The sequence below is a fragment of the Syngnathus typhle genome, linkage group LG8 (genome assembly GCF_033458585.1).
Source record: "Syngnathus typhle isolate RoL2023-S1 ecotype Sweden linkage group LG8, RoL_Styp_1.0, whole genome shotgun sequence".
NCBI classification, from domain to species: domain Eukaryota; kingdom Metazoa; phylum Chordata; class Actinopteri; order Syngnathiformes; family Syngnathidae; genus Syngnathus; species Syngnathus typhle.
Window position 1 is genome coordinate 8,280,382 of NC_083745.1, and position 27,263 is coordinate 8,307,644.

General features: G+C 39.5%; 3 protein-coding genes across 4 annotated transcripts; 2 read left to right on the forward strand and 1 right to left on the reverse strand.

Annotated features, from left to right (window-relative positions):
• Positions 1 to 35: 35 nt before the first annotated feature.
• sft2d1 (SFT2 domain containing 1) lies at positions 36 to 8,071 on the reverse strand. The gene is made up of 8 exons (XM_061285240.1): positions 7,857 to 8,071; positions 6,883 to 6,969; positions 6,420 to 6,502; positions 5,738 to 5,819; positions 5,565 to 5,600; positions 5,423 to 5,481; positions 3,375 to 3,404; positions 36 to 1,538 (listed from the first exon to the last, which is right to left on the reverse strand). The coding sequence occupies exons 1-8, from the start codon at positions 7,920 to 7,922 to the stop codon at positions 1,499 to 1,501; spliced, it is 483 nt and encodes a 160-aa protein (XP_061141224.1). The 5' UTR covers positions 7,923 to 8,071; the 3' UTR covers positions 36 to 1,498.
• A 1,000-nt stretch (positions 8,072 to 9,071) lies between these two features.
• Positions 9,072 to 19,940, forward strand: mertka (c-mer proto-oncogene tyrosine kinase a). 2 transcript variants are annotated; one of them, XM_061285562.1, is made up of 19 exons: positions 9,072 to 9,370; positions 10,107 to 10,422; positions 10,568 to 10,668; positions 10,738 to 10,908; positions 13,537 to 13,623; positions 13,813 to 13,928; positions 14,006 to 14,195; positions 14,797 to 14,942; positions 16,233 to 16,368; positions 16,723 to 16,873; positions 17,339 to 17,430; positions 17,610 to 17,705; positions 17,787 to 17,867; positions 17,955 to 18,047; positions 18,142 to 18,260; positions 18,337 to 18,446; positions 18,524 to 18,683; positions 18,945 to 19,081; positions 19,150 to 19,940. In XM_061285562.1, the coding sequence occupies exons 1-19, from the start codon at positions 9,283 to 9,285 to the stop codon at positions 19,583 to 19,585; spliced, it is 2,826 nt and encodes a 941-aa protein (XP_061141546.1). In that variant the 5' UTR covers positions 9,072 to 9,282; the 3' UTR covers positions 19,586 to 19,940. The 2 variants fall into 2 exon arrangements, with proteins under 2 accessions (XP_061141546.1, XP_061141548.1); XM_061285564.1 differs by lacking the exons at positions 9,072 to 9,370; positions 10,107 to 10,422; positions 10,568 to 10,668; positions 10,738 to 10,908 and adding an exon at positions 10,972 to 11,581.
• Positions 19,941 to 20,579: 639 nt separating this feature from the next.
• On the forward strand, positions 20,580 to 26,767 carry tmem87b (transmembrane protein 87B). Its single transcript, XM_061284895.1, has 19 exons — positions 20,580 to 20,746; positions 21,373 to 21,433; positions 21,519 to 21,610; positions 21,687 to 21,821; positions 21,904 to 21,957; positions 22,037 to 22,211; positions 22,298 to 22,359; positions 22,434 to 22,617; positions 22,699 to 22,798; positions 22,891 to 22,984; positions 23,156 to 23,226; positions 24,040 to 24,149; positions 24,233 to 24,291; positions 24,375 to 24,478; positions 24,561 to 24,634; positions 24,718 to 24,785; positions 25,130 to 25,182; positions 25,271 to 25,301; positions 25,399 to 26,767. The coding sequence occupies exons 1-19, from the start codon at positions 20,600 to 20,602 to the stop codon at positions 25,438 to 25,440; spliced, it is 1,716 nt and encodes a 571-aa protein (XP_061140879.1). The 5' UTR covers positions 20,580 to 20,599; the 3' UTR covers positions 25,441 to 26,767.
• The last annotated feature ends 496 nt before the right edge of the window (positions 26,768 to 27,263 follow it).

Genomic DNA, 27,263 nt, shown 5'->3' on the forward strand with positions numbered 1-27,263 from the left:
AAGGGCTTTGGATGAGAGGAATCATTCAATCTGTATTTATTAAAAATTGCTTGATCATTTTATTTCATTTTGCACATAATCGATTACCTCATCATAGAATGAGAGCCTCAGATGTCATTTACAATGTTTCAGTGTACAGATGATCACATTATAAACAGGACTTCATAAGGAAAGACAAACATAATATGTATTAAGACTACAATAATAGTTCTCCATAATTTTAATATCCCCCTAAACTGCTTGTGCTGTTGTATACCTTTGTATCCCTCTTTACAACTTCTTTGGGATCCGAAAAGACCAAATGGGTTTGGATTAGGAATGAATGAATGAAGGAAGGAATGCCTTCATTCTGCAGCAATATTTGACCCCTCAGATTTCAGAGATTTGCTTGTTACTTAAGTTACTTGAATAAATTGTACTGAAGGGAGACTTTGTCCATAATCCTTCTTTGCAAAAGCCTAACAAAATGATGAGGGGAGGTCTTTGCGCAACACGAATTGCAATGCAGTTGTTTGGCATATGGAAAGAGCGCAACATGTGACTTCTTAAAAATAAAGAACAAAGCACCTGTAAAATGTCAGGTTTTGTGTATGAAAAATGTGTTTTGTTGTATTTTCATACAAAAGCATATGTCTTTCTGTCACCATAATACAAACAATCTGCACCTATGATGGGGGTAGCTAAAGTAATGAATCTTCCGGCAGAGGTTGTCATGACAACTCAATTCTCAAAGGCTATGATGCCATCATGCTGGAGCATACAAGGATCCTGTTGGAAGCTATATCGAGTTATTAGGTCACGAAAACCACATTGCTCAGGAAAGCGTAACTAAATGGGTCATTGTTGCGTCTGGCTGAGAATAAAATTTTAAAATGCTCAATTTTAATGTAATTTACTGAGTGGGGGAGGGGGCTAATATACACAAAGCCTACCAACACGCGCGCCTAATTTTACAGTTTAAGTGGGAAAAACTCAAGAGCTGTGGAGTTCAAACATGCCAGTGCAAACATCAGTGCCTCATAAGCTTGAGGGTATTTTTTTTTTAATATCTATTAAAACATAGAAGGCAGACGCTCATATGAAAACAAAAACCGAAATGTGTTTTGGCAGCAGTGTCCGTGTTCTAATTTGAATAGAGTTTAAGAAAGCACACGTCAAGCAAGATTTAATTGATAAATAGTCGTATTTAAGGATATTTCCCCCCCCCTGCACTTGTATAGCGGATTGCGACGCACAGGAAATTTAAATTACTTCATGAGCACTCAAGCAGCCTCAACCAACCTGAAATATCTATTGAATCTTTAAATATATTAAGCATTAAATGCACTCACAGCATAAAGTACAAAAGTAAAATCTGATCCAAGGAATAGACCTTCGGTTAACTCAAAAAGGCTACTATAATAAGCAGTAAAAAAAACAACAATTATATGTATATTGTAGAGTTATTGTTCTTGCATATGAGGACCAGTCTCCAAATGAAAGAGTGTACTCCAGAATCTTAGCTCAGACAGGTAGTGAAGCATTTCATCACAGCGTCTCTGTAGGAGGAGGCAAATGGTCTCATTAGATCAAGCACATAAATACAATTTATGATGAACAGCCATGTAACGGAAATATCTTATGGAACGTACGAACCCCCCAAATCATCCAGGGATAAATGGGCTGACATCCCAGAGGACAGAATGCTGTCATGCATGTAAAATGCAAAGTGACAAAAGAGCTCTTCCGGGCTATCTCACTATAATTCGGGTGGGGCATCTCATAAATAAGTGAGAATGTTTTGGCGGGGAAGCTCCGTATGTTCATGGCAGTGGTGGGGCCCCGTTTTGCCAGGTGCTCAGTGTTGAGCAATGATGCAAGAGGAGTCATCGCCATGGCAACCACAAACCATTGCCATCTCCGTTCCCCTCGCCACATTCTGTTCTTGCCATGAGAGCGTTGCTATGCAGACTTCGCCTGCAGCCTCAGTTACATTTCAGTGGAGGAGGTGTGAAGCCCGTCAAGGTTAAAAGGAGAAGGGGGGTGAATCATAGCCTGGCTTGGGGGGGAGGGCAGGTCAGTTTGCAAGAAAGGAGCCTCGCTCCTTCTCAAGCTTTGGCTATGTACGCCAGCATCCTTTTCCATCTGCCTCAGTTTTTTTTATGTTTTGTTTCTCTTGATGCTATTTTTTGCATCACTTCACAACTCCATGAATAAATAACACACATCTGAGACCTCCCCCGTTTCGTATGAAAATGTAGAGCAATGTTAGCCTCAAAGCACTGTGGGAATTGCACATATGGCATGATTCTGTTCTTCACCTACTTTCGGTGAGGAAGCTTATAAACAGGAAGACAAGTAAAACACATTAAAGGATCAAGTCCTCTTGCCATAAGGGTGGCCCTAATTCAGTTTGAGCGTGTTATAGAAAGTAACCTCGCCTTTAAAAGCTTGTCAATGAAGGCCACTAATGAGCTGACCAACAAATTTAAACAATGAGCAAAATGAACAATAAATAAGCATTAGAATGTCATACTTTGATTCTCAAGAATTTAGCTTGTGGAAGGGAAGGGCAGCATGCAAGACCGTCTTTGTTTTGTTGTCAGCCTTTGGACAAGGGGGGAGGGGGACTATGGGGAGGTTATAGCAGGTTTCTCAGCTGTTGGGAGGGATTATGGGGTCACCAAAACACACACAGTACCCAGGCCCACTCTACAAATTGGACATAATCCTGCCCGCATCTGGATTGGCAAAACAACATCACACCTCGTGCTTGTGCTTGGAGGATGGCCATATGGAGGAATGTGACGGGTAGTAATGTCTGTCTTAACCGTCACGACTGGGGGAATACCAAAAATGTATTCACTGTCAGTATGTGTTCAAGCCATTTACACTCTCCATTGTTCACATCTAAAATGGTGGCAACAAGTTCCTGTGATTATGAGATTAACATTTTAGTATTCATGTCCAGATCTCAGGAAAATGTTCCTTAGAGCATCCCTTTGTAGAGGGATAAACTAATTAGAGCTACGTCAGACCCAGCTCTGGCCAAGGGAGTGGTATTATTGTATTAGAGAAAAAAAAAATTATATTATGACAAAAGAAAACGTCAACGCAACAAAGCGCCTGTGAAACAACAAGCATCAATTTGTCTGACTTTTAAGAGGGGTGACTGAGTAGTACAGGGAGGGAGGGAGGGGGGAGGATTACCTCCAAATGGGGAAAGCAAACAGTAGGACCTTTAGAAGTAAATAAAAACATGTTTTTCACTGGTCTCAATGATAACTCTTTCTTGCGTCATTGGCTTAGTAGGGCAAGGAAAAAACTTTAAAAAAAATTGATGACGGACTGCAGATGGGAGAATCCCTCATCACTTTTCATCATGATTGTCTTACCTGGCAAAAGGAATGTAGGAGATGCTGTACCTGAATGACAAAAAAAGAAAACAGAGAAGAAAATATAGAGTAAGATACAATTTCTATAAAAATGCCCTTTACACACATGATCTCTCAGCAGAATTTGACATTTTACTATATGCTTGATTTACATATTCGGCATGTGGTGGGGTTGTAAAGGTTAAAACGTGGCAGAAAAGAAAAACACAAAACAGAGTACTGCATTTGTAAGTGAACTAGATTAGGATCAGTACTATCATGAGTACAGAACATCAATCATTGTGCCAATGAAGAGATTTCAAAACAAGACCAAAGACTGTGGGCTAAAGAGTGTAGTTAGTGACTATTTTATAAGTGACTGTCACAAATATGAGAGGAATCTACAGCAGTTGAATGATTAACAATAGCTTGAGCTAGGCAAGCCATTAACAGCAGCTTTTAGCTGTTAACATCAATGGGTGCTATTGTGTGCACATTTGTGCTAAATTAATCTAATAAAATAAAATAACAACACTCTGTTTTAGGTCATGTGATCCTGTTTTAGGCTTGCAGCATTCAGCCTGAAATCTGAACTTTGCCCAGTCTAGTGTGTGGGTCAGTGTCTATGTTTCACGCAGACGCCTCAGCTCTCGCGTGGGCGTGTACTCTACCATAGTGTCTGTGCAGAATGAGCCTGGGATGGATGTGTGACTAGTGGTTTCCGTGGTGATGCCTTGAGGAATGCTGGCAAAAGCGGAAATGCATGTTCCAGACGTAGGTGAAATTGACGGTTGTTGCGAGATGGACAGTCATGCTGACAGAATGCTTTTTTTTTTTTTCCCCCCACCCACAGAGCTTTCCAAGGTCTTTCACTGACACCCACAAGTCCACAACCAAAGAATCTAACTAACTACTATTATGCCAACTGATATTACTCTATTCTTCTGCTAAAAAGCTATTAACATCATTTTGGCAGTTAAGAATGTTGATATATCATTTACACCAGCCATTCAGTTGAAAAAGTAAATGGAAATGGAATGGGATGACATGTATTATAAATTATGATGGCCAAGTACAGAGGCTTTGTCCTGAGTATAAACAGACAGAGCAGTTCAATAAAAACTATCTTCCACTTGCCAGGACCACATACTGTCTGAGTAAGACTAAAGTAGGTCCACGCCAAGTCAGGCACCACCTGACCAAAACCACGCTGACCTAGCTGGCGAACAATCAGACAAGACCTAAACTAAGCCTGCTGCATTCCATCTGCAGGAATTGGTGCAGGTTTCACCGCCGTTTTGAACATTGCGACATATCTGGGTAGGATAACATAACAGCTAGTTGTGAACTATACGGACACCTTACGAAGATCAATGTAAAGCACAATATCAGTGGAAAGATTGAATCAACAAACACTTTTTTTAAAAAAAAAAACACAGCTTAAACTTGCTTTTCAAACACATACCTGGCGTTTTCCGTGGCAGTTTAATTATTCTGACAGATATACTAAATTGTTACATCATATTTGCAGAGCAACTGTTAGCATGCTTGTTTGTTCCTGGCCACAAGCCAGAATGAAAATGCTCATCAATGACGTGCATCAGCATTTTCTCCACTCAGGTTGCCATAAAGCTTTTTGCAAGCATAACAATAGTTAGAATGTTGTCACTTGAACTAATCTCCTTTAAAATGCAAACTGACCACAGGGCACAATGTAAAATCCCCTTGGCTCTGCCTCAGCAGTTTCTCTCACTGGGGTGATATATGATAACATAAGTGCCAACAATGTATCAATTCACACTGGAAATAGTATGCAAGGACAGGGGGAAATGTAAAATCTTCATCTATGCATCTCAGAGCTTTCTCAGCTCTTAAATGCTCCCAACTCCTAGCTTTTTACCAACAGTCAGAATCGGACCGCTGCAAAGACTGTCCTTTTTGCTGTAGCCAATGTTTCAAATAATTCCATAAGTCAAGCACAAAATGCAACAAATTCCAGGCCAACCACAATTTCAGCAATTTGGTCAACGTTAAAGAAAACACTTTTGGCATTTATTGTTCGCACTTACCACGTCATTGCGAGAAACTGGAGAATACAAAAGATGATGGCCAGTCCCTTTTTGTGCCACTGTAAAAAATAAATTATGTATTTTAAGCATTGTAAAGACTCCATCAAAACACTGGAAAGCGCTTTGCCTCTTGTCAACTTACCCAAAACACTGCGCATAGTGTTAAGACGAGGCAGAGCTTGTTGGGGAAAATGAAAGACGTGTTATTAGTCATTCACATTAACGTTATACGGTCTAGTCCTTGAAAATGTGTTTGAACAGAATTAAGACTTTGTGAAAACATTAAGATAGCGGTGCCAGTAACAATGTTCTTACCAGCATAACAATGGTTGCTATTAGTCGAGTTGGCTCAAACATGCGCTTTAACTGCTTTACTGGTCCCATAAGGAAGCAGGTGCTATTGAAGAAAAGATAGTTACACAGTATCTTTAAAAATAAATCAAACATTACAGGTGAATTTCATTCATGATTTTTAAGCTATAAACAAAAAAATAAATAAAATTTAAGGTAGCATTCATTCATTTATTTCCAAACAATTAAAAATGTGGAGACTGGCCAACATAACATATCGTATCAATATTTAAAACCCCACGCCAGGAGAACACAATCAAAGTTTCCTGATACTTCGATGACGTCAGTGATTGCATCCTGACGGAAGCTTCCCCCAATGACAAAGCACAGCTCTATGCTCAGCTGAGCTATGAGTGGGAGGATGGTGCCTGTGGAGCGTCACATCTGCTAGATGAGACGCTGTCGGCACTGCGCTGACGCTCAGAGGGCTGATACACACACATTATACTGCATTGAGAAAGTCATTAACTGTCATGTATCATAATAGGAACGTTAAAATTGCTTTTTATGATCCTGTCTTGCTCAGGATTAGAACCTGGGCTATGACCTAGTTTCCTAAAGAGTAAACATGGAAAATAATGACAAGCTGTCAATGTTAGCAATCTTAGTACCCCTCACTATATGTCACGCTATGATTAAGTCCCACCTGGAAAGAGCTGCAACATTGCCCAATGTGTAGAAAACGGCAAAGAGTTTGATTCCATTTGGAAGGAACAGCAGAGCTGAGCCCTGAAATGTAAAAAAAATATATCATTTCTATTAGCGACTGAAAATAAGAATTATTTTATTTGTAACTCTACATAAAATAAGGATAATGACAAGGATAAAGTATGATTTCACTAATGATACCAAGGCTTTTCATCATGATTTTGTGTGTATATTGATTACAAAATTGGTTTGAGCATTTAATCGACAGTTGGCAACAGTATAAATGATAAACCCATGGCCCATTTTAGGTCTTGACCGCATGATATAAGACAAATTCACTGCATACACACAAGGACTGTTTTCTCGATATCATTGATTTACTTTTGTGCTGTATCCCCAGGGTATTAATAAATACACACCAGACAGCTAATGAAATATGAAAGCAAGGCGGCAGCACTCACAAGTATTGAGCACAAGATGCCTGAGGCGAAGCATATGACAAACCATTTCACCCTGGTGCTGTAGCTGAGCGAGGAAACATCGAGGACCTAGTGACAACAAAAGGAGGAAGTCATACGAAAAGCTTATGTCATCCACACTGAGGGCTGCACACTTCCGGATGGCATTGTATACTTGCTGAAATTTCAAATACTAAAAGACACCATAGTTGACAATTAGAAGACACAGTTAACCAGATTCTGCAACCTCTGACATGCTGAGATGTTGCGCTGGCGTGGATATGTACAGGACTGTCTCAGAAAATTAGGATATTGTGATAAAGTGTTTTATTTTCTGTAATGCAATTAAAAAAACAAAAACGTCATACATTCGGGATTCATCACAAATCAACTGAAATATTGCAAGCCTTTTATTAATTTAATTTTTCTTTTTTAATTGCATTACAGAAAATAAAGAACTTTATCACAATATTCTAATTTTCTGAGACAGTCCTGTACCAGACCCAATTTAGGCAAGTTGTCATTTATAGAATACATTATAGAATAGTTGCGTCATCTCATTCACATAACTGCCTTCATCATCAGATGATGAACTCGAGTATAAACTAAAGTTAAAAAATACACTGATCGGCTGACAAGATGGAGTGTAATGTCAGATTCTTACCTTATTTTAGCATCCTTTGGATAGCATGTAACAAGCATCAAGGCATAAACGCATAAACATACAAATATAGAAATGTATATAAAGCAGAAAAGTATAAAGTTTAATGGACATTATTGACTGAACTGAAAAACTCCAGTACACTTCACAGCATCGACAACCATCGATTAACATTATAGGGAATATAAAAAGTAATTATCATCAATTATTGGCAGATCAGTACGTTTAGTGCAGTTCTATCAAGGTAACGCTTGTTACTTGAAACTGTTGCGCCCATTAGCATCGTATCGTGCAGTTTACTGCAATCATGCGCTACCTGAGTCGTGAGACCAAGTTCTTCGTTCTCTTCTCGGCCGTTTAGCACACGACGAAGTTTGTCCATGGTCTCGGGAAGATGACAAATTAATTAGACGTCGGTGTAATACAACCCCAATTTCTATGATTACTTGTGTGCATTGGGAGAATATTGTCAGAAGTTCGAGCACTGTGGACTTCCTGACTCCCCGAATCGGCCCACTCTTATAAACTGACTTGAGGTCAAATATGATGCTGAAAGTTACGTTAGCTGAGCGCGTTTCATGGTCTAAACAACTGATTCCAGATCAGTATTGCTCTGGCCGGGTGTCGTCTTCCTTTATCGCCTCTTCCACTTCCTGTGAAACGTCCGCACGAACTGTTTGAAAATATAATATTGGGTTTTGGATGTTGTTTTGACGACACCAATATGGATTTGATCGTTGATTATTTACTTATTGATTTCAATTTATATTGTTAAATAAAATGATCAGTCACATGATACGGCTAGAGTCTATCCCTTTGCTTTTTGACCCCACCTAGTGTATTAAAGCGGTGGCACAGCTTAAAATATACGCGCTCCTGACAATTCGCCCCTACTTTGTGAGTTTTTAAAACTAATTAGAATTAGTCTCTACGACCAATGCATTGTATGGACGATTACATGGATATTTGCGAAATAACATTTTTGACAAAGCTTGACATATGCAGCGAGGCAGAAAAGTGTGATTCATCATCTATGGAGAGTTGGAGACGTTCTTTTGTCACGGACAGAAATGCATTCGTCGACAATCAGATGAAAATGGAACTTTTAACAATCATTGGGAAGGTTACGAGAAGGGCGTCTTTATTCTCAAACGCAGAAACGAAACAGACGGCTTTTATGGTACTGCAGTGTCTAGTCTTGACCACACGGTGACGAAGTTGCGCAGATAACCCAAATTGTTTATTTATGGTGGGAAAAAAATATTTAGAGACAAATAATAAATATTACCTTAGTTAGTAATTCTAGGTCCGTACAGGTTTAGAGTATGGGCCTAATTATGTGTCGAAAAAAACAAAAGGGAACAAAAACAGACGCGATTTTAATGGTATTTTTTATTATGCACATTTTGACTAAGTAGAAAGGGACTTCCATATGTTTAACATGCCAACAATTGTTTTGTTAGGTTTTTCTTCATATTTCAATTATTTTCTCCTACCCGGACCGCCTCCTGTGACGTTGCGGTAAGTAAACTTTTCTACCCAGAGGCCAACGTTATTTGGTAACAACAAGTCTCCACACACAGCGCCTAAACTCTCCTGGGTGATGTAGGTCTCATTGACTTCATTGAGAGGTAGAAAGCAGAGGGAAGAATCCCTTGTCAGTCGTCGTGCAATCGAGTGTGCGCTGGTATCATTGTTGTGGGTATTTTCTGCCTGCTTGGACTGAGAAGTGCAGAGGAAAAATGGCAAAGAAGCTGACTTCAGATGCCTGGTTGGGATTTATACTCTCCACCGTAACCATGGCACTGACTGTGTGGAATTCCAGCAGTGGTAATGTGTTTAATTAATTTCACGCCTCGACGCAAGGAAATTTGACTCGATGCAAGAATAATTGTCCGTAATTGCAGCTCAGACAAAATTAAACGCTTTCAAAGTGCCAACCTGAACCTGTGAGCGCACTTAGAAGACCTGAAGAGAGCAAAGCTGTCTCCTTTGGGTTGATCTATTTGTGCGTCTTATCTCACTAATGTCATCAAATCTTGATTGTTTCTTTGTAAATCTAATTGAAAAAAAAAAGTTTACGTTTTGGCTCGCACGTCACGTTAGAATAAACTTAAGACCATATGTTTATCACACTGACTTGCAACTCTCAATTATAACGCATATTGGCATTGATTGTGTACCGACTACTTCTTAAATTTGTTTTCCCCACCTATTCGTACGTGATAGTGATTAATACAACTAATGCCGCGCAAAACTAATGAAAATAATTATTGGGCACAATTTTGAAGAAAACTAACTGGTATTTTGGATCTTGGACTTTGTGTCAATAGTGTCTGACTTTCCAATTTTTGAACAGAATAAATACTGTAACTCAACAGCCTTATGATATGTAAATATTGACATGTTTTCATTGGATTGATTTCCCCCCAAATTTAGTTTGTGTGTTTATAAGGTTTTAAAAAAGAAAAAAGTTGTATTATACAAAATAATGTGATATTAGCAATCCTAGTACACTGTTTATAAAACCTAATTTCATTCCAACCTAATGTGACTGTGTAAACAGCCCAGGAATCCAGCAAGCATCTCCATCGGCCCATCAGGACCTCTGAGCCCCTTGTTGTGTCAGGCCATGCTTCCAAGATGTACCTCAGCCCGGATGAGCTAAAACTGCTCAATTTTAAGACCACCACAGATTTCATCCAGTTGTCGGAAGGACATGAGGCAAAGTTCAGCTGCTCCATTGACATTTCCGATACCCAGCTTGAACCCACCATCTTGTGGATGAAGAACGGCCAGGACCTGGCTACGAACATGCAAGTAATGATTAATGAACTGCAGACCATCACAGACAAGGCAACAACGCTCCTTTCCACTGTCAGGTACGTATATGTGGCCCTGAAGTTCTCTTTAGCCTTCTTTAACTTTATTTAAGGCAATAGTAATAATAGTAGTAATAGTAATAATTTGTCTAGGACCTGCATTTATTTCTGAATTGAACTTTGACATTTTAAAATGGTGTCACAGCATTACCCAGGTGCAAAGGGCAGACGCTGGCGAGTACCGTTGCAGGCTCAGCATCGGCAACAGGACGGTGGAGTCTCAACCTATCACCATCAAGGTAGAAGGTAAGTCCAAAGTGGCATCGGGCACTTGTTTAGAACTCCGCACTTATCGCAATTATTTCTATTTTGTAGGTCTTCCAACCTTTATCCAGCAACCTGAGGACAGAAACACAACAAAGGACACTCCTTTCACTCTGTCATGTGAGGCAGTCGGACCTCCAGACCCCGTTAAGATCCGCTGGCTGATTGATGGAATTCCCGATGGTGACTATCATAGTTCACCCAGTACTTACCATGTGGAAGGTGAGCAAACCTTGTTGTTGTCAAAATTGCACATTGTAACTGTCTTGCACAAATGCATGACTGTTAAAGTAGCTCACTGGAGAAACTCTTGAGTATTATTATCAAACCAACAAATAGAGAGAAAATGATTTCTTATAATAGAGACAAATTGAGCTGGCGTGACCTGAAATTGCATTTGTTTGTTGGTGGTTTCTGTTCTGTTTCAGAGATTTTTATGCAATCATTGGCGCTATTCATGTACAAGATTTAATCACTACACTATATTAGAAGGCTATTATTTCGGGCCTTATTGCCTTTAATTTTTTTTTTTAGGATAGACAAACTAAAGTCCCTTGAAAATTCTGAGGTGAACCTGTTAACTTAATAAAACCCTACTTGATTTTAATATTGGATGAAAAACATTTGTTATGACGAGGATATATTCTTGGCTCAGTGTGTCCTTCAGGCTAAAGGCTCCTCCTGTGGGGCAACACATCAGGTTGCGCAATGGGTTAAATGTTCAGAGCTGTGCTTTTTGGTCCAGTGTGTGCAAGGGCCCGGGCAGGAAGGGCTGGAGTGGGGGGTTATACATGCATTCCGTTCGGGGGTTGGCTCCGGAGACAAAGACCTCATTCACAGGACAGCCCACTTCCCAAGCAAGGAGGGGCTGAAGGCTGCAAGCTACCAGAACTCGGTACTTTCACTACACACGTTGCACTTGTTTTATGCGGCAAGTGCTCCTATTTCCACATAAGGCATCTGGAAGAGTTCATGTCAAGTGTTAAAGAACACTACACAATCTGTTTGACCGCCTATTTGTTATTAAATATCACAATTTCACCTCACACATCTTTGTAAAATATACAATTCAAAAATCAAATGGTAAATTTACTCCGCCTTTGAGAATAAGTGATGACCCATATAGAAGCTTGCCAGTCAGTGGGTAGTTCGTGAGCGGCTATCACGAGCTTGTGTGTTTTGGTCTGCAAGCGGTTTCTATTCTGCTTCATCTTCGCTGCCTAAGCATCTCCACTGTGCTGATCCAAAGAGATTTGTACCACCAAGGCTGGTGTCATTGAGGCCATTGATAATGTTAGTATTTAGACACGCACAAAAGTTCTACTGCTCTCCATTTGTATCAGTGCATGCAATTATCTTTTGTATTCTTCTTCTTTACTTATCATCTTGCAAAAAAAAAAAAAAAGTCCAAAACTATACCAAAATGTCAATCCTCTGATGCTTACTGAGCTGTAGTGAGAGACACTAATGTCTCACAAGTTGTAAACCATGAAAACATTTGATCATATTTGTCATCTGGAATGGCTTAAAATTTCTGTGCACGTTTGCAATACTAATCAGTTTTACAGTCTGAATCATGGCAACGGTGCTTCGTAAAATGATTGTAGAGTTTACTTCACATGAAGCAAAATCTAGTCGGGTTCACTGAAATGTGGTGTGCACAGCAAGAAAACAAAGTCTCTTTAATTGGCTTTATAAATGGAAAGCTAACATTTCTGGCAGTTTTACAACAACCTCAAAATGATAGGTTGCTCGACCTATGCTGCAAAACTTCTTCTACTGTACTCCCAGCCAACCCACTTGCTACTCTGAACTGGTTGTTTCCATCTCAGTCATCAATTTACCCGTGCTTACCATAAAACCAGAATACAAATGCCTCATCTTTGTGTATTTTTAGTGCCAAATATATATATTTTTTAGCTCTTCCTTTTTTACACATCAACACATTAGAATAGAAACTGGTTTTCTGTAATTATATTTTGGGTGGACCATTAGTTCATGGAATGCTGGAGCAGACTTAACTTCTCAATTATTGGATTAAAACCTTTAAACAACCTTTTGCATGTAAATAATATTTTTTAAGCGTCTTAATTTTACAAAAAAGGATTTTGGTGTGACACTCTTCTCCAAAAACCAGTCATGATTGAAGTTTCCCATTTTGTTTTTCCACATTTAACAAGAATGACTTATTCCAGTTGCAACTTGAGTCAAACCTGCTCACTCTCCATTTTGCTTCCAACATCTGTTGGCTGTGCACTCAAAGGCTAAGGCTTGTAGTCATGGCATTTTTGCAACTTGGCCAAAAATGTGCTAAGGTATTTGCCCATTACTCCCCAAAACTCCTCAGTTATTTGCACATCAGACTTTGAGAGTCACTGTCATTTAGAGTTAAAAGCAGAAACATGTGGTGCAGTTTGTGTTTGTGTAAAAAGCATGGCACTGTTTACACTAGTGCTCCGGGGAAGGTCAAGACACTCTTAAAAATATAAACAAAACATCCAGTACTTTCTCTCTGGCTGCTGTTTGCTTAGCTCGGCTTCCGAAATTGAGCACAAAAGGGGCATATGTTGCAGTATTTTTCAAATGTTTGAGGCTTTTGACTGACAGAAAGCCAGGCATTTTTTCTAACCATTGAGTATAGTGAAGAAGAAATTCAAAAATAATGTGTCATTTTATAGGTTGATGACATTCTCACTTCTGAAGAAGAGACGAGACCTGTTCCGTCTTTCGTCTGCACAAAGAGAATACCTAGTTATGGTCGAAATTAACGTTATTAGACATTCAGTGTTTCCACCAAATAATCAGCAGATACTTAACACTGAGTCATCCTCTCTAATGTGTTTACTAAAGGTGTCAACAAGTACACTCAGTTCAACTGCGAAGCATACAACAAGAAGGGGGTCAGTACATCCAGAGAAGCAAACATCAACATTAAAGGTATGCCACAAATGCTGATGACAATAAAAAATAGCAACTTGTTTTTGGAAGATTCAAAATATTTTCTCTTGTCCTTGAATGTACTTGTATGTTGCAGTCTTGTAGAAGAGTTTTTGGAAACATTTACTATTAACTGAGGTTTTAATGGATTGTGTTTTTGCCAATGTTAGATTTGACTGTGTTTTTCAGTGCTTCCAAAGACTGTGTCTAACTTGACTGTGATTGCAAGGGAGTCCAATAAATTGATACTAAGCTGGGTGCCCGGACATGACGGTTTCTCTCCGTTATCAAAATGCCACATTAGAGTGAGTGTCACATCTGCTCCTTTATTTTTATTAACCCTCCTCAGATATATCACTGCATGTTTTCCGTGTGATCCAAGTTGAAAATGGTGAGTCGCAGGATAGGGGAGGTGACCATAACCAGGTTCATCAACGCCACGGTGCCGCCATTCCAGTGTGAAGTCACTGGACTTCAAGCCATGACGTCTTACAACATGAGTGTTTCCTGCAGCAATGAGGTGGGGGCTTCTCCGCTCTCACCTTGGATTCAAAGCAACACAACTGAGGGAGGTGCGTGACTACTTTAGGACCCATCCAACAGTTTACAAGCAAATATAATTTCCATTGAGGTTGAATGTCATCTGCGTCTTTTGCTATTTCATTAAGTAACATGGCATCAATTATGGTTAAATAGTTGTACATTTCTTTTATTGCTTTGAGTCATACCAAAAGATACCTTAAAGTACTTTTTATATGAAGCAAGTTTTGAATGGACCACTTTTTGACTCCCACCTACACACAGCAAAAAACCGCAACAACAGAAAGCTACAAAGACTACTGCAAATATTATCAGTCTTGAGATACAATTTCAATCCATTTTAAATACCCTGCAGAAAAAGCTATTGGGATTGGAATGTTCTACCTGCTCTATATCTGTCAAGGTCCTCCAGTTTTCCTCGAGGCATTTCGGAAATAGGAGCGGTCTCACCAAAAGAGTTCCTACAGGGTGGAGTTTCCCTTCAAGGGACACTGTGGGGGATATTTTAGCCAGGAAAGGACCACATACCAAACTGTTATCAAAGTTTAAACTGGACATTCTTTACATGATTGCATTTTTTTCCACATAAAAAGTATTATGGTGCCATGTTACTATCATCTTTCTGTTATCCAGTGCCATCAGTCTATCCTCGAAATGTCACCGTGCAGCTGAATGAAACGTGGCTGGTGATCAGGTGGAAGCCTCCACCGGATGATAAGATAAATGGTATCCTGCAAGGCTATGACATAATTGTCCGACATGGAACGCATGTGAACAAGGTGAGCAAGTGATTCTGCTTTAGTTTTAAAGACATCAGACATGGCAAATTGAGGTACTTCCATGCAGACATTTGCTCTGTGCAGCATTATTTGTAGATTACGTGCGTGCATGGAAAGAGGAATTCAAAACATGCTGAATATTTCCCATGCCATTAAAGTCATATTTACATAACTTCTAGTTAAATAACTACCAATTGATTAATTGGGGATTCACTTTTCCTATTTTGATATAAGACACTTACATGACCAACTCCTACTAGTTGTATCATGTACTATGTAATTAGGTATGCAAGAAACATATATCATTACAACCGATTTGTGGCCAAATTGTGGATTTTCAGTAAATAGCCAAGCATTACATAATTCGAGAAACTTACTAACAGAGGATGACAAATATGACGAGAATGTGACTGAGCCTATGGTCAGCAAATTCCTCTGTCAACAAACTAAGGAAGACGGAAAAGAAAGAATGCAAGGAACGTTATAGACTCTCCCGCGCAGTTGTTATATTAACCAATAATAGTGATTTCTTTTTTCCATTACGGGGTTATCGCTTGTGGCCCTGCAGTAGTGCTTTCTAAGACAATGGCATATTTCCTGGTCTTCCTGTCTGTGTGTATGTTAAGGAAGCGATTGTGAAAAAATAAATTGTCAATGTTTTTATTCATCTGTCATGTGGCTGTGAATCACCACAAAGTCGATGGAATATGAATACAACAGGATGTGCATAGTAGGCTTAAATCTCCTTTGTGTTGTCCATTGTTGCTGACGTCACAACAGCGCATGGTGTACAAAAGCCTTCCGACATCAGCACTGACTGGAAATGCGCTCATAGCTATCAATGTATTGGTGCTACAGACAGAAATGAATCATGGGTTCTGCGTCCCCTGTCAGTCGGTCAGCATATTGGAGGAACCATAGATGCTACCATGTAATGTTGTGAAATACGAGACTGTCTGTCACATGGTGACCTCCATTGCAGCTGGCCATGTTTCCTTTTTTCAGGGAATTGTTACTGGTAGCCTGCGCACACTGTTTTTTTGTGGGGAATTATGTGGGAGCGGAGGTTTATTCCTGTAAATGTGGCTGGAAGATGTTATGTCAACAAACTCAAGGTTGTGGTACGAGAGGTTACACGGCGTGCTCATGTTTCACTTGTGTATTCTTGTCTTTTTGAAACCATTCAACCTTTGACCTTATTCTTTCGGATTCTTATCTACTTGTAATGATTAACTTTTAAGATAATTGCTTAGCAGATTATAATATTGTGGCACCGTTATTTATGTTCAGATCCACAGTTACACCAACACGGCCTTTGTGGCGCTGCACGATTTCAACACCACGTACAGTGTGGAGGTGGCTGCATGCACACGTGCTGGGAGCGGCATGGTCAGCCCACGAGTCTGGCTGTTTGTGCCAGAAGACAGTAAGCCACGCTCGTGATTTATTTCCTCATACTTGAACTGGCCCAAATTTGTTTTGGACATAAGTGAGAAGAGAAAAATGACATTATACTCTTGTACTGTTTGCCATCCCGCAGAAGAGCATTTACTTGTTTTGACACAGGAACTGATTTAGAAAATTGACAATTTGCCATTATTTCTTTTGAAAACAATTCTAAATTTGAACAAATTGGATCTTGACTATTGAATTAACTGAATGAATACTATTTGTCCATGCTGTGCTTTTAACAGTTCCCTCCCTACAATATGACTGATCCATATACTGTATGGCTTTCAATTGAATTTGAATTTTAAAAATTTTAATTTCTCTGTTTTAGAATCAGGTCCATCACCGTCCACAAGCCCCGGCACAAAGATTCCAGATTCTGTCAGTGTTGTTCTGGGTGTGGTGTCTGGAGTCTGTCTTTTGATGCTTGTCCTCTGGGTGGCTATCTGTGTACGCAACAGGACATCTGACTCTTGGCTTGGGTATGCTGAGATTTCTGGACTCAAAGTCGATCCAATCAAAAACCTTTCTCTAAACTTGATAATCTTATCTTTGAAATAGCTTCGCTTTGCTTTCTCGTCTCGTAAAGTGATCAGTAGTTGACTCATCTTTTTACTGCATGAGCTTCTGGAGACTAGAAAAAAAAAGTGACACTTCCATAAAGTGTCTTTGCTTCCTCTTAATCACTCCCCTAGTGTTTCTGTGCAGCTGCTGGTTTGCAAAGGTTCACAACAAGTCACTTGAAGTCAGTGACTCAGTCTTGCCTCTCAGGATGCAGATAGAATTTTGTCACCACACACAGTTAGGAAAACAGCAGCTGAATTCCAAAAACAACTCAGAGAGAGTCCATGTTTTGACTGTCTATTGTACTGAATCTCACTCACTATAATGACCTAAGTGTGGGCAGTTTCTGATGTTCTTTTCTGTCTCACTATCTCCCCCTGCAGGCGGTTGTTGGGAAGTGGACAAAAGCAACAGCCGATGATGGTCCAGTACAAACCTCAGAGATCCTACAATCGGTCTGCTGTCGGAATAACTCGTATGTTTCCAAATATAATATCAGTACAGCAGTCACAAAATGGAACACTTTTAAATTCATGGTCATATCAACATATATTGCACTTGAGTGATTTAATGATTTTCATTGATATTGATATTTGAATTTGGCACAAACAAATCTAAAACGATCCATCTTAACATACCTAACTTTGTCTGCAGTTGTAAACTTTGGTGTCAGCGATGAACTCCATGCCAAACTGCAGGATGTGATGGTCATGAGGAACTTGCTAACCATAGGAAAGGTGCTTGGAGAAGGTGAATGGGGGAATGGACAACCAGAAAAACATGGATATTTACTCCAGACTAAATTTAACAGTATTTTTCTTACCCCGTCAGGTGAATTTGGCTCAGTGATGGAGGGTCATTTAAGACAACCAGATGGAATATCAGAAAAGGTTGCTGTGAAGACAATGAAATGCAAGTCCTTTTCTTTCGTTCTTTCTTTTTAAAGCAAATTTTGCAATGATTTAATTGCAATACTATTTTTTCCTGTTTTTGAAACAGTGGATAGTTTCTCCCAGAGGGAAATAGAGGAGTTCCTGAATGAGGCAGCCTGCATGAAAGATTTCCACCATCCTAATGTCATCAGGCTACTTGGTTAGGACCAACACAACACATTTTCAGTGTTTTGTTAAAAAGAAAAAAAACGCACACACTTTTTGAGTTTGTGTAACATTGTCACCCTCTTTAGGTGTGTGCCTGGAAACGGGAGCTGGACATTTCCCCAAGCCAATGGTCATCCTGCCCTTTATGAAATACGGAGACCTACACACCTTCCTGCTGCGATCACGCTTGGGAGAGAATCCAGTTGTAAGGAATCAGATATTGTGTATAATATAAGCACATCTCATCATATATAATCTGCCATATTAATGTTATTCCACAGTTCCTACCAACACAGACACTCCTAAAGTTCATGGTGGACATTGCCACTGGAATGGAGTATCTCAGCGGGCGGAACTTTCTGCATCGCGACCTGGCCGCTCGCAACTGCATGTGAGTTATTGATCTGGTCTGAGTTACTTTTTAATATGTTTAATATTTACTTATCTGTTGATCGGTTTCCCCCTTAGGCTGCGAGATGACATGACGGTATGTGTTGCCGATTTTGGCTTATCCAAGAAGATCTACAGTGGAGATTATTACCGGCAAGGCAGAATTGCTAAAATGCCTGTCAAATGGATAGCAGTTGAGAGTCTGGCGGACAGAGTATTTACTGTCAAAAGCGATGTGGTAAGTGCCCCACTTATTACTCTGTACAAATCTACATTTAGAGTCAATAGTGCAGGGGTCACCAAACTTTTAAAACTGAGAGTGACTTGTTGGATGAAAACACTGATTATAGTAATTGTCAATAATGATTTATGATGAGGGATATTGATAAATGTTAATATGCAATATAATTTCTACAGCTCTTGTTTTAATTTTCAATGATCACAACAACTGCTGAGCTCTAGATAAAATCCAAATCGTACCTTCCATTTCATCTGGCAGTGGGCATTCGGTGTTACCATGTGGGAGATCGCTACACGAGGGATGACACCATATCCTGGCATTCAGAACCACGAGATTTATGACTACCTCCTTGAAGGACACAGGCTGAAGCAACCAACAGACTGTTTGGATGATCTGTGAGTGTTTTCTACTCAGATCACTCATTTTGACTTTTTTGTCTAAACGTTTTTATCCTTGTGACTAGGTATGAGATCATGTATAGCTGTTGGAGGGCTGATCCTCTGGACCGACCCCTTTTTTACCAACTGCGTGAAATGCTGGAAAAAATCACAGAAAGGTTTCCAGAGGCTTTTAGCAAAGAAGATATCATCTACATCAACACCAGCTTCCAGGATGAGAGCCCTGATGGAGAGGCCACGGAAGATCCTATGCTCAGCTCCTCACCTTCCTGCAGCCACCAGGAAGCAGAAAACGCAATAGTTACTGCAGATGTTCACGGGAGCATGGAGGATGACGATAGTCGTTATGTGGTGGTTATCTCCCCAGATACGTCACTGAGATCTCCAACACTGGACACTCCTCTTTTGTCGAGTGGTTCGTCAAGTCGCTCAAATGGCAGCATGGTTCCAGATGGTACACGGACAGATCACAACTTCAGTGATATTTCCCACCTGCTGTAAAAGTTTGGTTGTCAAGAAGTTCTAAGATATTGTATTGTATTGTATTTTGTACCATACTGAATTGTATTAAAATTTCCCTACAGTGGTTGAGTACTAAACATTTTGCTATGCTCCACTAAAACCATCTGTAGTGTAATTTAATTTTATAAACAAATGATGATTTGATCCTCTTAATGGCATTGTTGTTGTCAACCTGAGTTCAACCTTGTTGATGTTTGCACATATGTTTAGAATCCACAAACTGTGAAATGGTTTACTTTTGTGTTTTGTTGCTGTTGATGTGGATAATGTAATGTAAATAACCTACATAAATGCATTGTATAGTGGAAGAATAAATAATTTATAGAATACAGTATTTCAGGCCTATCATTGTAACATCATTAAAATGTTTTTGTGGTCCTCAAAGTGGTTATACATATTTTATATAAAACCCAATCACAATTATTCATAAATGGTTTTTGACCCATACTCAAATGAATACACTACAAAGTCAAAATATTTAATGTTCAAAGTTTGAACTTCAAACTAATGTGTTATTGTTATTGTGCAAATATTCTCTGATTTTGAAGGTGACACATTCCAAAAGAGTTAGGGCAGGGGCAATAAAAGGTGAGAGCCTGATTGGAAACAGTTCAGTGTAGAGGTGTCAAAATTAATTGACAACTATACTATTCATCAAGTATTTTAAACGGAAAAAAAACTATGGAGTGGAAGGACTCGTTTCTGTGTTTTGTAAGATTTCTAGTGGGAAAAAAATACAGATCTGTTTGAGACTGCTGGTCTCGTGCAAATCAATTGATCCTTAAAATTCATATACATTATATTTATAAGTAATCATGGTGTCATGAAAAGTCAAGTTTCTATCTAGTCTTTATTTCTCTAGTTACATAATTGCATATTGGATGAAAACGTAGAACTGGATCGTCCAGGTACGATGCAAGTGAATGCGACCTATGCTTTCTGCTGTGGTGCGTTCAGGACGCCTCGAGAATTAAAGTATTCACGCGCTGCAACATGGCAGCTGTTCCAATGAGTACGTGGAGCTGCTTGAACAAGGAACGTTTCTATACATGGACACTTCTTTATGTACTCTCACTCGTTACCATAAAAACAGTTGCATCTGCTCCAGAGACGGGATCATGGAAAATAACCGCTTCAAGTGTAAGTAAAGAGTAACAAATTAACAGTTGATACGGCTAACTGTTTTAGCTGTGTGATGCTAGCTTGCTGCCATGGAAGAATCGGCGGTTAACCTTCTCCGTCTATTAACTGATACACGTCATAACAAAATAATTTAAAATATTGGGCTTCGTTTTGCTCTTTATACGTATGTCGTGGGACATATAAATAGCTGTCGTGAAAGAAAAACGCTGTTGTTTTCGTGACTGGTAGCTAGCCCCAGATTGGCTCGTCCATGTACTACGACTGCTACTACTACTATTACTAATATATTACTACTGTATTGTATTGTACTGTACTTTAATTTTTTTTAAAGAGGTCCTACAATAGTTGGAAAACAAAACACATTTATTGGAGTGTTTTCTTTAGATATCTGCTTAGACGTTTTAACATGAAGCAGAACAGAAGCTTGTCATTGACTGTTTTATTTAAAGATCAGTCCTTTCCATTGAAGCTAAATACTAATCAAGAAATGCAGAGAACGTTTCAGTTTTGACCCGCACTGTCCAGTTGCAGTATGATGGTATTATTAACCTGGAAGGATGAACAATTGGCAATAAAGCTGATTCTGATGTATAAAAGAAAAATAATAATTTGCTTTCCAACAGACCTCAAGACCGCTACTGTTAAGAAAGTCCATGTTCAAAGACACCAACGTTGAACTGAAAGGTAAGACGTGAAAAAATACAGTTTGATGATTTCACAATTAACAGACTCCCATTTGGTGTTCACCCTGACTTATTTGTTGTTGCAGTTGTGTCATTTGGCTGCCCTGATGAGGTAACATTCACCATTCAGTGGTATTTGAAATACTACCCCTGCCACAATGATTTCAATAATCTTGATGTGAGTATGACTCTTTTTAAATATTTATCGATGTTGTCATTGCTTGATGACAAAATAAATGTTTTGCCCTTTGTAGGAAATGTACGAGCGAACGCCGCTGAGCCGCGGGCAGAGCTTAGATCCCAATCCCCTCATAAAAGGAGAGTACATCGAGCACAAACACAAACCGATAGAGTGTAACAGCAATCTGCGCTCCTTTCCAGTGTTAAAAGTAGGTTTTGATTGCATTATTGTGAGAGTCACATACTATACTTAAGATTGTCTTCTGCTCTCACCTCCTCCACTTCCTTCAGAAAGCCAAGGCAGAGCCACGAACTGTCAGTCCGCCTGTTGAGGGAAAAACGTTGGTCAGTAATATTAGGAATTTTGATAGCAATTTGAGGCCAACGTTGTAATCTGTGTTTTATTTTTGCAAATTCGCTGCAGGATGAAAGCGACATCCGATGGATTACTGAAGAGTATGATGGCGGCACGGTGACAAACAGCAGCACTGTGGTCAAAAACAAAGATAATGTCATAGCCTCCACATGGAAGGATGGCCCTTACCTACTCGTGGTGAAGATTGTGCCCAGTAAACAAGATGCGAACTGGAATTTAACTAGTGAGGAGTTATTTTTCACATTATTACATTTCACAAGTCATTTTTCCTCGCATAATGCTGATGTAATAAACAAAATATCATTTCAGTGAGTGTGGTGATGAAAGGCAGGCATGGGTTCATTTCCATTACAGAATACCCTCTCATGATCGTAAGTAGACAACATATTGTAATTATGATCAATTTGCTGTTTCTCAAAAGACTTTTGCTCCTATTTGTCAACAGTTCTACATGGTCATGTGTGTGGTGTACATCCTCTTCGCCCTGTTGTGGTTCATCTGGGCTGCCTGCTACTGGAAAGATATATTGAGGATCCAGTTTTGGATCGCAGGGGTTATCTTCCTGGGGATGGTGGAGAAGGCGGTCTTCTGCGCTGAATACGAAAACACCAATATTGTCGGCTCTGCTTGTGAGTGTCTGCTCACATGCTTAATTGAAAGAAACATTCCCCACCATTGTTGCTAATGGTCACGCTGTTTGGGTTCTTCAGCTTCTGGCCTGCTGATTTTTGCCGAGCTGGTTTCGGCCCTCAAGAGAACTATAGCCCGATTGCTCGTCATCATCGTTAGCCTGGGCTATGGCATTGTCAAGTATGTCAACTTATATGCACACACTAGAACTAATTTCAAAGGGAGTGACATGTCAGTTGATTAAGAATACTTGCAATCTTTTGTCCTCACAGGCCTCGATTAGGCACGGTGATGCATCGAGTGGTTGGTCTCGGGGTTCTCTACTTTGTCTTTGCTGCCATTGAAGGTGTACTGAGGATAACTGGGGTGAGACTTTGTCCCCTGTAATGTAAGACAATGTTTCTTTTAACACATGGCAACAATCAGTTAAGGTAACAAAATATGATGGTGCATAAACAACATAACCTAAAGTGCACTCATGCTCAGTGTTACAACAAGAATCCAAAAGTGTGTTTTTTGTGCTTGTATGTATTTAAGGGTCGAGACAATGGCCCTGCTCTCATTACAGCAATTGTTCTGGCTGTATTAGACTCATTCATCATCTGGTTCATATCCTTTCAGCGTTTTACTCTCAAAAGTCAACTCCACTCTGCTAAAACTGTGGCCTAATGGGTCGGGTTACCGGATTCCCTTTGTGCACTTCTGTGAGCTTTACTCCTCTTCTTCGTGTCCACATGTGATTGTCCCAATGTGTCCTTCTTTCCAGGCTAAAGACTCAGACCTGGCCCTGCTGGCCAACATTCCCCTGGCTCTGCTTGACTCTTCTCTATGCTGGTGGATATCCTTCCCTTTCCCTCTGTCTCTCTTGCTTTTGAAGCTCTTAGACCAAGAGTAGGATATGCACAATTGTCATGCCTTGTTGCCACGAATGACATCTCTTGGTCTAAGAAGATTTGCATGCATTCTTCTTCTTCTGCTTCTGCATGCCATGACACTCACTCACCATAAACCTGGCTCTGGCTCACACACACCTGCATTTAGAATTCTGCCTTTACAAAAATAACACTCAGTTTTACTGGCATTGTCATAGAGGTATTCAGTTACCACATTATTGTTCATTATTGTGCTTGTGCACCTGCACTTCATACCTCGAGTTATGCAACTAAACGATAGTGTCTCAAACGCCACTTTCCAAATTATTATGCAAGTTGTGTTTTTCTCAGATTTTTATAGTCTCAGCATGATTTTTAAGGCTTTAATAATAATAAACCTCCCGATGGATTTTGGTTAATAAAAACATTTTTTTGTTCAAGTGTACCAATTTCAATGTCAACGTTTCAAACAGTCCGCTTATGTTCATTTGATACAAAGCATGGAGGTTCATTTGAGTGGAGCTGTGCGTTTGCCTTGACTGCCAATTACATATTTGTCAGCCTTGCTCAAACCATCAAGACTCTGAAGCTGAGAAAAAACCCGGTTAAGTTGTCCCTCTACAGGCACTTCACAAACACACTCATATTTGCAGTCATTGGTGAGTGGAATACACAATGCTTGACAACACGTGCATGTCTTACAGTTACCATACCTATTTTCCTTTTATGGTCCATCCTTTAGCTTCCATCATTTTCATGGGTTGGACAGCAAAGAAATTCCGTCTTGTCGATTGCCAGTCGGTGAGTATGCTTGGCAGATCTGTCTTAATTCGAATTCATTAGATGTCAACTACATTTTTAACAAGGACCTCATTTGTGCTCAGGATTGGATCGAACTGTGGGTGGAAGATGCCTTCTGGAGGTTTTTATTCTCCCTCATTCTACTTGTCATCATGTTCCTATGGAGACCATCTGCTAACAACCAAAGGCAAGTTCTAATAGATTGTGGCCGCCGCACCCTGTTGCCTGCCCTTTTGTTCCATCCCTTCATTGATTTTTAATACACACAGGTATGCCTTCACACCTCTTATCGACGACTCAGATGATGAGGAAATTGAGGAGTTTGTTGCCTCTGCAAACATGGGTACGATAACCTACCTAGTCTTGGTTTTATCACGCAACGCGCAGCCTTTTCTACTCTGGTAACAGCTCGTTTTTCCTCCACAGCTGGCATGAAACTGAGAACCACAAAAAATGAGACAAATGGTACAGTGAAATCACCTGAATCAAACACGGTCAGTAATGCACATGTAATTGTTTTATCTTTTAAACTTGATGGTTTTCATTAGAAAAGGGTTTCCCAAAAATAAAATGCTCTTGATCATCAAACAGGCACACAGTTGAGTTGAAGAATCTTTTTTTTTTTTTTTTTAGGAAGAATGTTGATATTCTGGTCATACATAATGTATTTATAATGTACATTATAATGTGTTTAATAAGTTGACCCGTTGGGAGAAAGCCAATTCCTGGTTTGGGTTTTGATGTTTGGGAAAGAGAGTGAAATAGAGCCAGTTAGGGATCTGCAGTCACAAGCAGTTTCCTACAGGTAGCAGTGTTTACTATATTTTTCTCCATCTAGGAAGAAGACTTGAAGTGGGTTGAGGAAAACATTCCTAGCGCTCTCTCTGATTTGTAAGTCATTTAACACCAATCATTATTCAGTTTAGCAACCTGAGTTGAATTAATGACAAGGATTCAAACTGTCCTTTTGTCTTTTCAGAGCTCTTCCGGTCTTGCTTGACTCTGATGAGGTATTGCTTTTTAAGTCTATGCACTTGTTGTGCTATACTATATAATTCCCGTGTTAAAAGTTGGACAACAGTTCACACTGCTGTTATTACTGTGTAGGAAATCATGACGACCAAGTATGAGATGTCCAAGCTGGAATGAGAGGAAACCTTCGAAGCCCTCAAGGGATGATGATGAGGGCAAACGGCTAGTTGTGACTCTAAAGCTGTCTTTTGTGCAGAATGACACCTTATTGCTGGTGGTGGGGCTATTGTGGAGCCCTACTAATGCCTTTCTACTATCGACCCCCTCCCCCTCAACAATGGGTTCATCTTTTCCCGACAGAATCAGTTTGAACCTTTCTTTCCAAAGAGATGAGATGATTTAATATTAAGTGCTGTATTTATTAGCATTATGTATCCAATATTTTTTTCAAGTAAAAACAGAGGGCCTCATGCACGAACATCCTCACAGACAGACACACGCTGTGTTGTTTTGGGGTTTCAAACGATATGCTTATTTATAAAAGTGGAGATAGTTACGTCCCAAATCAGGAATTAACTGAACTAGAAACATGCATGTGTCATGTGGTGTTGAGATTTTGCTTCTATGCAATTCCACCATTGAAACTGTGCCTATATGTTGTTCTTCTATGAGGCCTGATGTGATATTCCAATCACCTCAGTTTTGATGCATCATTTAGCGTTTGCGTGAGAAGATTGAACACTGTCACATCTACACTTAAACCACAAGTTCAGTAGTTAAGTCCTAGCAGGGTCCTCATGTGCGTGTCTTTGGAGCAATATATACTGTATGTCAAAAAGGAATTGTGTCGTGTCATTCTTATTTATTGGCAATGAAAGTGTACTTATAAGTAACGTGTCAGCCAAGTTTACCCATATTTTGTTTACACTGTCTTCTTCAGAGCTGGACCAATCTCAATGTTCTGGGCAAATGGCAATTTGTTTCTTTTCCATGACCAACTTTTCTTTCTGTGTTAATTTTCCTCTTTTTTTCAGTTATTGTCTGAAAATGTCTGCTGAATGGTGTTGTCATGGTAATTGAGAGGAGCAGCACTGCTGTCATGCTTTGTGGGATGCTTTGAGTGGTTAGCAAAAGCACAAGGTGGATCACCTCAACAGGATCGTTAGACTATTCTGTCAATGTTGATAATAGTTTCTGTTTCAGGGGTTGTTGGAAACAGTTTGTGTCTATGATGGCAAGTGATACTTGGGTTATATAAATTACAAACATCTGCACCTTGAATATTTTTACAGTTGCCTGATTTGGTCAAAGCCTGAGTTGTGAGGGGTTTTGCATGTCATTTTTGTTTGTTTTCTTTTTAATAAGATTGTTTTTCATGCATTTTTTTTCTTACCTTTTCCATGTTGGGAAGTGTTTAAATCATAATTATATACAGGAATATGTCGCTTTCCTGGACTATAATCTTCTCTGTTATTACCGCAATAAAAGGAAGTATTTTACAGTGGTCGTTAGGATGTGTCATCCCTTAATGTGTTTCTTTCTAAAGTGGCTTCAAAGAGAAATCAGATCCAAGCGCTGCAGCATTTGACAAATGCTAATGAAACACAGCGGAAAAGTTTGAAAGAAGAACACTGAGTGAAAATTGAGCTGTTTGATCTTGAAGGCCTTGCCACTTCAATCTAATTTATTTGGCATATCACTACAAATTCTGACATACTTTTGCCTACTTAAACTCAATTTTGGAACACAGAAGTTCCTTTGAAATTCGGCCGAATTCGAAATTTGGTGTTGATGTTATTCAGAGTTGAACATGTGACTTCTGCTTTCTTCCAGTTTTACTAGAGTGTATCAAACATTAACATACAGCAGCATCCCTTTACCTATAGAAATGCATTTCAAAGATGTAAAATGTAAACGAGAAAATGAAAATATTAGTTCTACCTCTATGATGGATTTAATACGAACTGAGCATTATCTTTGAAAAGGTGAACAAAAACATT